The sequence below is a fragment of the Oncorhynchus mykiss genome, chromosome 22 (assembly GCF_013265735.2).
Source record: "Oncorhynchus mykiss isolate Arlee chromosome 22, USDA_OmykA_1.1, whole genome shotgun sequence".
Classification (NCBI taxonomy): Eukaryota; Metazoa; Chordata; class Actinopteri; order Salmoniformes; family Salmonidae; genus Oncorhynchus; species Oncorhynchus mykiss.
Window position 1 is genome coordinate 49,840,077 of NC_048586.1, and position 12,500 is coordinate 49,852,576.

Below are 12,500 nucleotides of genomic sequence, written 5' to 3' on the forward strand. Positions count from 1 at the left end.
ACAGACACTAGGAGGGAACTTGGGGATGGGAGCAATGATAACAGACACTAGGAGGGAACTTGAGGATGGGAACAATGATAACAGACACTAGGAGGGAACTTGGGGATGGGAGCAATGATAACAGACACTAGGAAGGAACTTGAGGATGGGATAAATGATAACAGACACTAGGAGGGAACTTGAGGATGGGAACAATGATAACAGACACTAGGAGGGAACTTGAGGATGGGATAAATGATAACAGACACTAGAAGGGAACTTGGGGATGGGAGCAATGATAACAGACACTAGGAGGGAACTTGAGGATGGGAGCAATGATAACAGACACTAGGAGGGAACTTGAGGATGGGAGCAATGATAACAGACACTAGGAGGGAACTTGAGGATGGGAGCAATGATAACAGACACTAGGAGGGAACTTGAGGATGGGAGCAATGATAACAGACACTAGGAGGGAACTTGAGGATGGGAGCAATGATGAAAATCTTTTATTGTTTTCCTCTTATGGAAGAAAGAAGATGTACCTGCAATGTGTGTTACGTGTGTGTGTGTGTGACTCTCTGTGTGTGTGTGTGTCTCTATGTGTGTGTGTGTGTCTCTCTGTGTGTGTGTGTCTCTATGTGTGCGTGTGCGCGTGTGTGTGTTTGTTTGTCAGTGTACTGTGGGCCTATATTTGGTAGTGAATAAGTTACGGGCCATCGAAGAGCAGTGGAGAAGAGACAGTACATAAAACATGCCTTTTAAGATATAGTAGCTGTGGAAATGTCAACACTTCAAAGTCTATCACATTTGAGGCATCTGGTTCTTATTGTTCCTTTTCAATATCTGACACATTGAAGAGGACAGGCAGGGGACGATTCACAGCAGTGGGCATTAAGTCATGCAGTGTGCAGGCAGACAGTGTTTGAATGATACCAGGTCTGTGTTGAACCTGGCTGAGTTCAGGTAGTGTTGTAGTGTTCTAGAACTAGTGTTCCAGTAATCTAGTGTTCTAGTAGTGGTGTAGTGTTGTAGAACTAGTGTTCCAGTAATCTAGTGTTCTAGTAGTGGTGTAGCGTTCTAGAACTAGTGTTCCAGTAATCTAGTGTTCTAGTAGTGTTGTAGCGTTCTAGAACTAGTGTTTACAGTAATCTAGTGTTCTAGTAGTGGTGTAGTGTTGTAGAACTAGTGTTCCAGTAATCTAGTGTTCCTTTCTAGTATGCAAGAGATGTAACGATGGTGAAGAGTGAAGGGGATGTGACCCATAAGGTTCACTGTGTTCCTGGAAAGAGGAACTGGCTGGCATAGAGCAGATGTTGAGATGTGATTGTTCACAGATATTGTGGTGGGAGCCAGCCACAGTGTGTGTGTGTGTGTGTGTGTGTGTGTGTGTGTGTGTGTGTGTGTGTGTGTGTGTGTGTGTGTGTGTGTGTGTGTGTGTGTGTGTGTGTGTGTGTGTGTGTGTGTGTGTGTGTGTGTGTGTGTGTGTGTGTGTGTGTGTGTGTGTGTGTGTGTGTGTGAAAGCCAGCCACACAAGCAGACCTCAAACTGTCAATCAAACTTGTCTGTTTGAAGACCTTCCAGAACCTCCTGCTGGGACACTACCATGGGGCTGGAGAGACACCAACTACAACGTGTGTTAGTACTGTAGTGTGTGTGTGTGTGTTCTGTCTTTCATTCCATTACACTTGGCTGTGCTGCAGTCAACATAGGTTGCCCATATAAAACACAGTAGTGTTGTAGTGTATAACAGTACACTGTACTGTACTCTACTGTACTCTACTGTACTCTACTGTACTCTACTCTGCTCTGGTATATTCCGCTCTGTTCTGCTCAACTCTGATCTTCTCCACTGAACTCTACTCTACTCTGCTCTACTGTACTGTATTATACTCTACTCAAAACTACTGTTGTCTACTCTACTCAACTGTACTGTACTCTACTCTTCTATACTGTACTCTACTCTACTCTACTCTAGTCTACTCTTCTATACTCTACTCTACTCTACTCTACTCTACTGTACTCTATTCTACTCTACTGTACTCTACTCTTCTATACTGTACTCTACTCTTCTGTACTGTACTCTACTCTTCTATACTGTACTCTACTCTTCTGTACTGTACTCTACTCTTCTGTACTGTACTCTACTCTTCTATACTGTACTCTACTCTTCTGTACTGTACTCTACTCTACTCTACTCTAGTCTACTCTTCTATACTCTACTCTACTCTACTCTACTGTACTCTAGTCTACTCTACTGTACTCTACTCTTCTGTACTGTACTGTACTCTACTGTACTGTACTGTACTCTACTCTACTCTATTATACTCTACTGACTCTACTCTACTGTACTCTACTCTACTGTACTCTACAGTACTCTACTCTGCTCTGCTCTACTCTACTGTACTCTACTCTACTGTACTCTACAGTACTCTACTCTGCTGTACTCTACAGTACTCTACTCTGCTGTACTCTACAGTACTCTACTCTGCTGTACTCTACAGTACTCTACTCTGCTGTACTCTACAGTACTCTACTCTGCTGTACTCTACAGTACTCTACTCTACTCCACTGCACTCTACTCTACTCTAGTCTACTAGAATAGCAGCATACCACCCTGCATCCCATACCACGTTGATTTATATTAGAATGTATTCTTAATTGTACTTATTAGTAGTATTTATAGCCAGCAGCATACCACCCTGCATACCACCCTGCATCACCAGCACCATACCACCCTGCATCACCAGCACCATACCACCCTGCATCGTCAGCACCATACCACCCTGCATCACCAGCACCATACCACCCTGCATCGTCAGCACCATACCACCCTGCATCACCAGCACCATACCACCCTGCATCGTCAGTACCATACCACCCTGCATCGTCAGCAGCATACCACCCTGCATCACCAGCAGCATACCACCCTGCATCACCAGCAGCATACCACCCTGCATCGTCAGCACCATACCACCCTGCATCGTCAGCAGCATACCACCCTGCATACCACCCTGCATCGTCAGCACCATACCACCCTGCATCGTCAGCAGCATACCACCCTGCATACCAACCTGCATCACCAGCACCATACCACCCTGCATCGTCAGCACCATACCACCCTGCATTGTCAGCAGCATACCACCCTGCATACCAACCTGCATCACCAGCACCATACCACCCTGCATCGTCAGCACCATACCACCCTGCATCGTCAGCACCATACCACCCTGCATCACCAGCACCATACCACCCTGCATCGTCAGCACCATACCACCCTGCATCACCAGCACCATACCACCCTGCATCGTCAGCACCATACCACCCTGCATCCCACTGCTGGCTTGCTTCTGAAGCTAAGCAGGGTTGGTCCTGTTCAGTCACTGGATGGGAGACCAGATGCTGCTGGAAGTGGTGTTGGAGGGCCAGTAGGAGGCACTCTTTCCTCTGGTCTAAAAAAAAAAAATCCCAGGGCAGTGATTGGGGACATTAAAGATCCCATGGCACTTATCGTAAGAGTAGGCGGTGTTAACCCTGGTGTCCAGGCTAAATTTTCAATCTGGACCTCAAACCATCATGGCCACCTAATCATCCCCAGTTTACAATTGGCTCATTCATCCCCCCTCCTCTCCCCTGTAACTATTCCCCAGGTCGTTGCTGCAAATGAGAACGTGTCCTCAGTCAATTTACCTGGTAAAATATATATATTTTAAATAAATACCCTAGTCTAATCTATTCTTCTCTACTCTAGTCTAGTCTAGTCTAATCTACTCTTCTCTACTCTAGTCTAGTCTAATCTATTCTATTCTACTCTACTCTAGTCTAGTCTAATCTATTCTATTCTACTCTACTCTAGTCTAGTCTAATCTATTCTACTCTACTCTAGTCTAGTCTAATCTATTCTACTCTACTCTAGTCTAGTCTAATCTATTCTATTCTACTCTACTCTAGTCTAGTCTAATCTATTCTACTCTACTCTACTCTAGTCTAGTCTAATCTATTCTATTCTTCTCTACTCTAGTCTAGTCTAGTCTAATCTATTCTATTCTTCTCTACTCTAGTCTAGTCTAGTCTAATCTAATCTATTCTTCTCTACTCTAGTCTAATCTATTCTTCTCTACTCTAGTCTAATCTATTCTATTCTACTCTACTCTAGTCTAGTCTAGTCTAATCTATTCTATTCTACTCTACTCTAGTCTAGTCTAGTCTAATCTATTCTTCTCTACTCTAGTCTAGTCTAATCTATTCTTCTCTACTCTAGTCTAGTCTAATCTATTCTATTCTTCTCTACTCTAGTCTAGTCTAATCTATTCTATTCTTCTCTACTCTAGTCTAGTCTAATCTATTCTTCTCTACTCTAGTCTAGTCTAATCTATTCTTCTCTACTCTAGTCTAGTCTAATCTATTCTATTCTTCTCTACTCTAGTCTAGTCTAATCTATTCTTCTCTACTCTAGTCTAGTCTAATCTATTCTATTCTTCTCTACTCTAGTCTAGTCTAGTCTAATCTATTCTATTCTTCTCTACTCTAGTCTAGTCTAATCTACTCTACTCTACTCTAGTCTAGTCTAATCTATTCTATTCTACTCTAGTCTAGTCTAATCTATTCTATTCTACTCTAGTCTAGTCTAATCTATTCTATTCTTCTCTACTCTAGTCTAGTCTAGTCTAATCTATTCTATTCTTCTCTACTCTAGTCTAGTCTAATCTACTCTACTCTACTCTAGTCTAGTCTAATCTATTCTATTCTACTCTAGTCTAGTCTAATCTATTCTATTCTACTCTAGTCTAGTCTAATCTATTCTATTCTTCTCTACTCTAGTCTAGTCTAGTCTAATCTATTCTTCTCTACTCTACTCTAGTCTAGTCTAGTCTAGTCTATTCTACTCTACTCTAGTCTAGTCTAGTCTAATCTATTCTTCTCTACTCTAGTCTAGTCTAATCTACTCTACTCTACTCTAGTCTAGTCTAATCTATTCTATTCTACTCTAGTCTAGTCTAATCTATTCTATTCTACTCTAGTCTAGTCTAATCTATTCTATTCTTCTCTACTCTAGTCTAGTCTAGTCTAATCTATTCTTCTCTACTCTACTCTAGTCTAGTCTAATCTATTCTATTCTACTCTAGTCTAGTCTAATCTATTCTATTCTACTCTAGTCTAGTCTAATCTACTCTACTCTACTCTAGTCTAATCTATTCTACTCTAGTCTAATCTATTCTTCTCTACTCTAGTCTAGTCTAGTCTACTCTACTCTACTCTAGTCTAGTCTAATCTATTCTTCTCTACTCTACTCTACTCTAGTCTAGTCTAGTCTAATCTATTCTACTCTACTCTAGTCTAGTCTAGTCTAATCTATTCTACTCTACTCTAGTCTAGTCTAGTCTATTCTATTCTACTCTAGTCTAGTCTAGTCTACTCTACTCTAGTCTAGTCTATTCTATTCTACTCTACTCTAGTCTAGTCTAGTCTAATCTATTCTACTCTACTCTAGTCTAGTCTAATCTATTCTTCTCTACTCTAGTCTAGTCTAATCTACTCTACTCTACTCTAGTCTAGTCTAATCTATTCTATTCTACTCTAGTCTAGTCTAATCTATTCTATTCTACTCTAGTCTAGTCTAATCTATTCTATTCTTCTCTACTCTAGTCTAGTCTAGTCTAATCTATTCTTCTCTACTCTACTCTAGTCTAGTCTAGTCTAGTCTATTCTACTCTACTCTAGTCTAGTCTAGTCTAATCTATTCTTCTCTACTCTAGTCTAGTCTAATCTACTCTACTCTACTCTAGTCTAGTCTAATCTATTCTATTCTACTCTAGTCTAGTCTAATCTATTCTATTCTACTCTAGTCTAGTCTAATCTATTCTATTCTTCTCTACTCTAGTCTAGTCTAGTCTAATCTATTCTTCTCTACTCTACTCTAGTCTAGTCTAGTCTAGTCTACTCTACTCTAGTCTAGTCTAGTCTAGTCTACTCTACTCTAGTCTAATCTATTCTTCTCTACTCTAGTCTAGTCTAGTCTACTCTACTCTAGTCTAATCTATTCTTCTCTACTCTAGTCTAGTCTAATCTATTCTATTCTACTCTAGTCTAGTCTAATCTATTCTATTCTACTCTAGTCTAGTCTAATCTATTCTATTCTTCTCTACTCTAGTCTAGTCTAGTCTAATCTATTCTTCTCTACTCTACTCTAGTCTAGTCTAGTCTAGTCTACTCTACTCTAGTCTAGTCTAGTCTAGTCTACTCTACTCTAGTCTAATCTATTCTTCTCTACTCTAGTCTAGTCTAGTCTACTCTACTCTAGTCTAATCTATTCTTCTCTACTCTAGTCTAGTCTAATCTATTCTTCTCTACTCTAGTCTAGTCTAATCTATTCTTCTCTACTCTAGTCTAGTCTAATCTATTCTTCTCTACTCTAGTCTAGTCTAGTCTAATCTATTCTTCTCTACTCTAGTCTAGTCTAGTCTAATCTATTCTTCTCTACTCTAGTCTAGTCTAATCTATTCTTCTCTACTCTAGTCTAGTCTAGTCTACTCTACTCTAGTCTAATCTATTCTACTCTACTCTACTCTAGTCTAGTCTAATCTATTCTACTCTACTCTACTCTAGTCTAGTCTAGTCTAGTCTAGTCTAGTCTAGTCTACTCTACTCTAGTCTGTTGTGCTCTACTCTACTCTAGTCTAGTCTAGTCTAATCTATTCTTCTCTACTCTAGTCTAGTCTAATCTATTCTACTCTACTCTACTCTAGTCTAGTCTAATCTATTCTACTCTACTCTACTCTAGTCTAGTCTAGTCTAGTCTAGTCTAGTCTAGTCTACTCTACTCTAGTCTGTTGTGCTCTACTCTAGTCTAGTCTATTCTACTCTAGTCTAGTCTATTCTACTCTAGTCTAGTCTAGTCTACTCTACTCTAGTCTAGTCTAGTCTATTCTACTCTAGTCTAGTCTAGTCTATTCTACTCTAGTCTACTCTAGTCTAGTCTATTCTACTCTAGTCTAGTCTAGTCTACTCTACTCTAGTCTAGTCTAGTCTATTCTACTCTAGTCTAGTCTAGTCTAGTCTATTCTACTCTAGTCTAGTCTATTCTACTCTAGTCTAGTCTAGTCTAGTCTATTCTACTCTAGTCTAGTCTAGTCTATTCTACTCTAGTCTAGTCTAGTCTAGTCTATTCTACTCTAGTCTAGTCTATTCTACTCTAGTCTAGTCTAGTCTAGTCTATTCTACTCTAGTCTAGTCTATTCTACTCTAGTCTATTCTACTCTAGTCTAGTCTAGTCTGGGTCTAGTCTATTCTACTTTATTCTAGTCTACTCTAGTCAATTCTATTCTACTCTAGTCTAGTCTCCTCTAGTCTAGTCTGTTCTACTCTAGTCTAGTCTACTATATTCTACTCTATTTTTCTCTAGTCTAGTCTAGTCTCCTCTAGTCTACTCTAGTCTAGTCTACTCTACTCTAGTCTACTCTAGTCTGGGTCTAGTCTACTTTATTATAGTCTACTCTAGTCTATTCTACTCTACTCTAGTCTAGTCTACTCTATTTTACTCTAGTCTAGTCTACTTTTGTCTACTCTAGTCTAGTCTACTCTATTCTACTCTATTTTACTCTACTCTACTCTGCTCTACTCTGCTGTTGTCTTGTGGACCATGTTGTCTAATGCTCTACATGCTTGTCTTCCTTCCTGCCTCTCTAACACATCGCTGTTTTGGTGAAGTAATTGAAAATGAAAAGTGACTGTGGTTGACAGCTGAGGGGCTTACTCATCATATAATACACAGAGAAGAGAAATAACACCCTGTCTTGAAGCTTCCTGCATGTGTGTGTGTGTGTGGGGGGGGACTAGTGTGTGTGAGTGTGTTTGTGTGTGTGTGGGGGGGGTGGTGGACTAGTGTGTGTGAGTGTGTTTGTGTGGGGGAGGGGGGGTGGACTAGTGTGTGTGAGTGTGTTTGTGTGGGGGAGGGGGGGTGGACTAGTGTATGTGAGTGTGAGTGTGTTTGTGTGTGTGTGTGTGTGTGTGTGTGAGTGTGTTTGTGTGAGTGTGTGTGTGTGTGGGGAGGGGGGGGGGGCGACAACGACTACTGTGTGTGAGTGTGTTTGTGTGTGTGTGTGTGAGGGGGGTGGTGGACTAGTGTGTGTGAGTGTGTTTGTGTGAGTGTGTGTGTGTGTGTGTGGGGGGGGACTAGTATGTGTGTGTGTGTGTGTGGGGGTGGGGGGGGACTAGTGTGTGTGTGTGGGGGGGGGGACTAGTGTGTGTGTGTGTGTGGGGGGGGGGGGGGGCTAGTGTGTGTGTGTGTGTGTGTATGTGGGGTCAGAACGGATGCTTTGTGAGCCTCTCCATCTAACTCACAGCGTTAACCCGACCCCTGACCTCTAACACAGAGACAGCTTGTCTGTCACTTCCTGTCTCAGTGTTCCGCTACCGACAGTGAGGTCATTATACAACAGACAGGCAGAGAGTGCACTACTGTGATCCTGTGTGTCCTTTAGGTTTACTGACTGGTCTGCTACAGCACAGTGAGAATACAGTGTGGACAGTTTAACCCTCAACATAGATTTGCTAGGGAGGATCGTTCAACAGTGGTAGATGTCGTGGTGATATTCAAGCTGTTCTCCGTTCCCGAATAGCTGAGTTTCCTTTTGTCAAGTCCAGGAAGTATGACATTGTCAGGCCCTGCGGTTTTGGGATGAGGAGGTATAGTCTCTTCCCACAGACATAAGTAGACCCAGAACTTTACCAAAGACTAAACTAGATAAGGTTTTATTATCTCACGTTCTGACTGAAAACCTCTGTGTTGTCTGTCCTCACGTTCTGACTGAAAACCTCTGTGTTGTCTGTCCTCACGTTCTGACTGAAAACCTCTGTGTTGTCTGTCCTCACGTTCTGACTGAAAACCTCTGTGTTGTCTGTCCTCACGTTCTGACTGAAAACCTCTGTGTTGTCTGTCCTCACGTTCTGACTGAAAACCTCTGTGTTGTCTGTCCTCATGTTCTGACTGAAAACCTCTGTGTTGTCTGTCCTATAGGTGAGGCGTGTGGCGGACATTTTGATGCCAGCAACGCCGGGTACATCACCACCCCAGGGTACCCTCTGGAGTACCCCCCTCATCAGAGCTGTCGCTGGGTCGTCACCGCCCCAGAACCTTCCCAGCGTATTGTCCTCAACTTCAACCCCCACTTTGAACTGGAGAAACTGGACTGCAGGTGAGACAGAGAAGGAGATCTATACTGTTTATATCCAACACCACAGAGAAATCTGTGCTGTGTATATCCAACACCACAGAGAAGGAGATCTATACTGTTTATATCCAACACCACAGAGAGATCTGTTCTGTTTATATCCAACACAATTTCCAGCTCCCTGCTGTTTCTGTCTCAGTTTCCCTCATAACAAGCTCTTGGCGTTATCTCTCTGTTATCACCCACACCATATCCCCCTTCTCTCTGTTATCACCCACACCATATTCCCCTTCTCTCTGTTATCACCCACACCATATTCCCCTTCTCTCTGTTATCACCCACACCATATTCCCCTTCTCTCTGTAATCTCCCACACCATATTCCCCTTCTCTCTGTTATCACCCACACCATATTCCCCTTCTCTCTGTTATCACCCACACCATATTCCCCTTCTCTCTGTAATCTCCCACACCATATTCCCCATCTCTCTGTAATCTCCCACGCCATATTCCCCATCTCTCTGTAATCTCCCACACCATATTCCCAATTTCTCTGTTATCTCCCACACCATATTCCCCATCTCTCTGTAATCTCCCACGCCATATTCCCCATCTCTCTGTAATCTCCCACACCATATTCCCCATCTCTCTGTAATCTCCCACACTATATTCCCCATCTGTCTGCAATCTCCCACGCCATATTCCCCATCTCTCTGTAATCTCCCACACCATATTCACAATTTCTCTGTAATCTCCCACGCCATATTCCCCATCTCTCTGTAATCTCCCACGCCATATTCCCCATCTCTCTGTAATCTCCCACACCATATTCCCCATCTCTCTGTAATCTCCCACACTATATTCCCCATCTGTCTGCAATCTCCCACGCCATATTCCCCATCTCTCTGTAATCTCCCACGCCATATTCACAATTTCTCTGTAATCAAATTCCACATCAACAACAACAACAACCACAGAATTCTAGAACCCTAGAGAATCAGTGGAGTATTGGGAGCATTCCATTCCATATGCCTGACATCAGTTCTGTTTCTTCTACCCTCTATTGGTAAGTCAGAGAAGCACAGCCAGATTCCAGACCGTCCGTTATTTTGGGAAGAGATTGACCATTGTCCAACTCTCCAAACTTCACATAGAATACCGTTGTATCAGCGGGCACTGAGCTGCATATACACGTATAAGGCAACATACACAACCAGTCAAAAGTTTAGACACACCTACTCATTCAAAGGTTTTTCTTTATTGTGTACTATTTGCTACATTGTAGAATAACAGTGAAGACATCAAAAAACTATTAAATAACACATATGGAATCATGTAGTAACCAAAAAAAGTGTTAAACAAATCAAAATATATTTTATATTTCAGATTCTTCAAAGTAGCCTCCCTTTGCCTTGATGGCAGCTTTGCACACTCTTGGCATTCTCTCAACCAGCTTCATGAGGTAGTCACCTGGAATGCATTTCAATTAATTAACAGGTGTGCCTTCTTAAAAGTTAATTTGTGGAATTTCGTTCCTCCTTAATGCGTTTGAGCCAATCAGTTGTGTTGTGACAAGTTAGGGGTGGTATAGAGAAGATAGCCCTATTTAGTAAAAGTCTGTAGTATGGCAAGAACAGCTAAAATAAGCAAAGAGAAATGACAGTCCATCATTACTTTAAGACATGAAGGTCAGTCAATGCAGAACATTTCAAGAACTTTGAAAGTTTCTTTAAGTGCAGTTGCAAAAACTATCAAGTGCTGTGATGAAACTGGATCTCACGAGGACCACCACAGGAAAGGAAGACCCAGAGTTACCTCTGCTGCAGAGGATAAGATCAATAGAGTCAGAAATTGCAGCCCAAATAAATGCTTCACAGAGTTCAAGTAACAGACACATCTCAACATCAACTGTTCAGAGGAGACTGTGTGAATCAGGCCTTCATGGTCGAATTGCTGCAAAGAAACCACTACTAAAGGACACCAATAAGAAGAGACTTTCTTGGGCCAAGAAACACGAGCAATGGACATTAGACCAGTGGAAATCTGTCCTTTGATCTGATGAGTCCAAATGGGAGATTTTTGGTTCCAACCGCCATGTCTTTGTAAGACGCAGAGTAGGTGAACGGATGATCTCCGCATGTGTGGTTCCCATCGTGAAGCATGGAGGAGGTGGTGTGTTGGTGTGGGGGTGCTTTGCTGGTGACACTGTCGATGATTTATTTAGAATTCAACACTTAACCAGCATGGCTACCACTGCATTCGGCAGCAATGCACCATCCCATCTGGTTTGGGCGTAGTGGTACTATCATTTGTTTTTCAACAGGACAATGACCCAACACACCTCCAGGCTGTGTAAGGGTTATTTGACCAAGGAGAGTGATGGAGTTCTGCATCAGATGACCTGGCCTCTACAATCCCCCGACCTCAACCCAATTGAGATGGTTTCTGATGAGTTGGACAGCAGAGTGAACGAAACCCAGCCAACAAGTGCTCAGCATATGTGGGAACTCCTTCAAGACGGTTGAAAAAGCATTCCAGGTGAAGCTGGTTGAGGGAATTCCAAGAGTGTGCAAAGTTGTCATCAAGGCAAAGGGAGGCTACTTGAAGAATCTCAACTATAAAATATATTTTGACTTGACACTTTTCTGGTTAATACATTTATTTATTTTGTACAATTTGCTACATTGTAGAATAACAGTGAAGACATCAAACCTATGAAACTTTGTTGGTTAATACAGGAGTGTCCAACAGCCTCTCTCTCTCCGCCATTCTTCCATTTATTAACAAGCCATCAATAATACAAGGATATGTTTCTGAAATAGAGATTTATGGCTCAGGATGCTTCCTGACAGTCTTTTGGAATGAGAACATTAATCTTTTAGCAGCTGTTGTTGAAAGACACTCTGCTGCTCTTCTTCAGTAGCACAGGAGTGATAGAAACACAGATTGTTGACTTTGAAGTTGTATTGTCACCTTGTTCTTTTTCTTCCTCGCTCATTCCCAATAATGCAATACTCAATATCAGTGGTACTATAAAAACATTCATGAAAAAAGTTAAGTACAACAAAAAAACACACGAGAAATATAAATAATAACACAAGGAAGGAAGTAAGTATATACAGGGTCAGTTCCAATACCATATTTACAATATGGATACTGAATTGGTAGGGTTAGATATGTATAGGGGTAAGGTGGCTAGGCATCAGGATATATGATAAACATTGGTCAATGGAGGCTCCTCAGAGGAGGAAGGGGAGGACCGTCCTCCCCAGTGAATTTCTTATGAATACAAATTGGGAAACATAAAAAAAGTTAGCATTTTTAAATAAAACTGTACTAAATATATTCACGT

The 12,500-nt window shown here is 41.8% G+C and overlaps 1 protein-coding gene across 4 annotated transcripts in view; it reads left to right on the forward strand.

Annotated features, from left to right (window-relative positions):
• LOC110519289 (neuropilin-2) overlaps positions 1-12,500 on the forward strand; it is a 201,212-nt gene that overhangs the window by 16,632 nt on the left and 172,080 nt on the right. For all 4 annotated transcript variants that reach the window (XM_036959471.1, XM_036959473.1, XM_036959474.1 and 1 more), the window contains exon 2: positions 8,996-9,173. In XM_036959471.1, the coding sequence (XP_036815366.1) occupies positions 8,996-9,173 (178 nt within the window). The remainder of the gene's footprint in view (positions 1-8,995; positions 9,174-12,500) is intronic.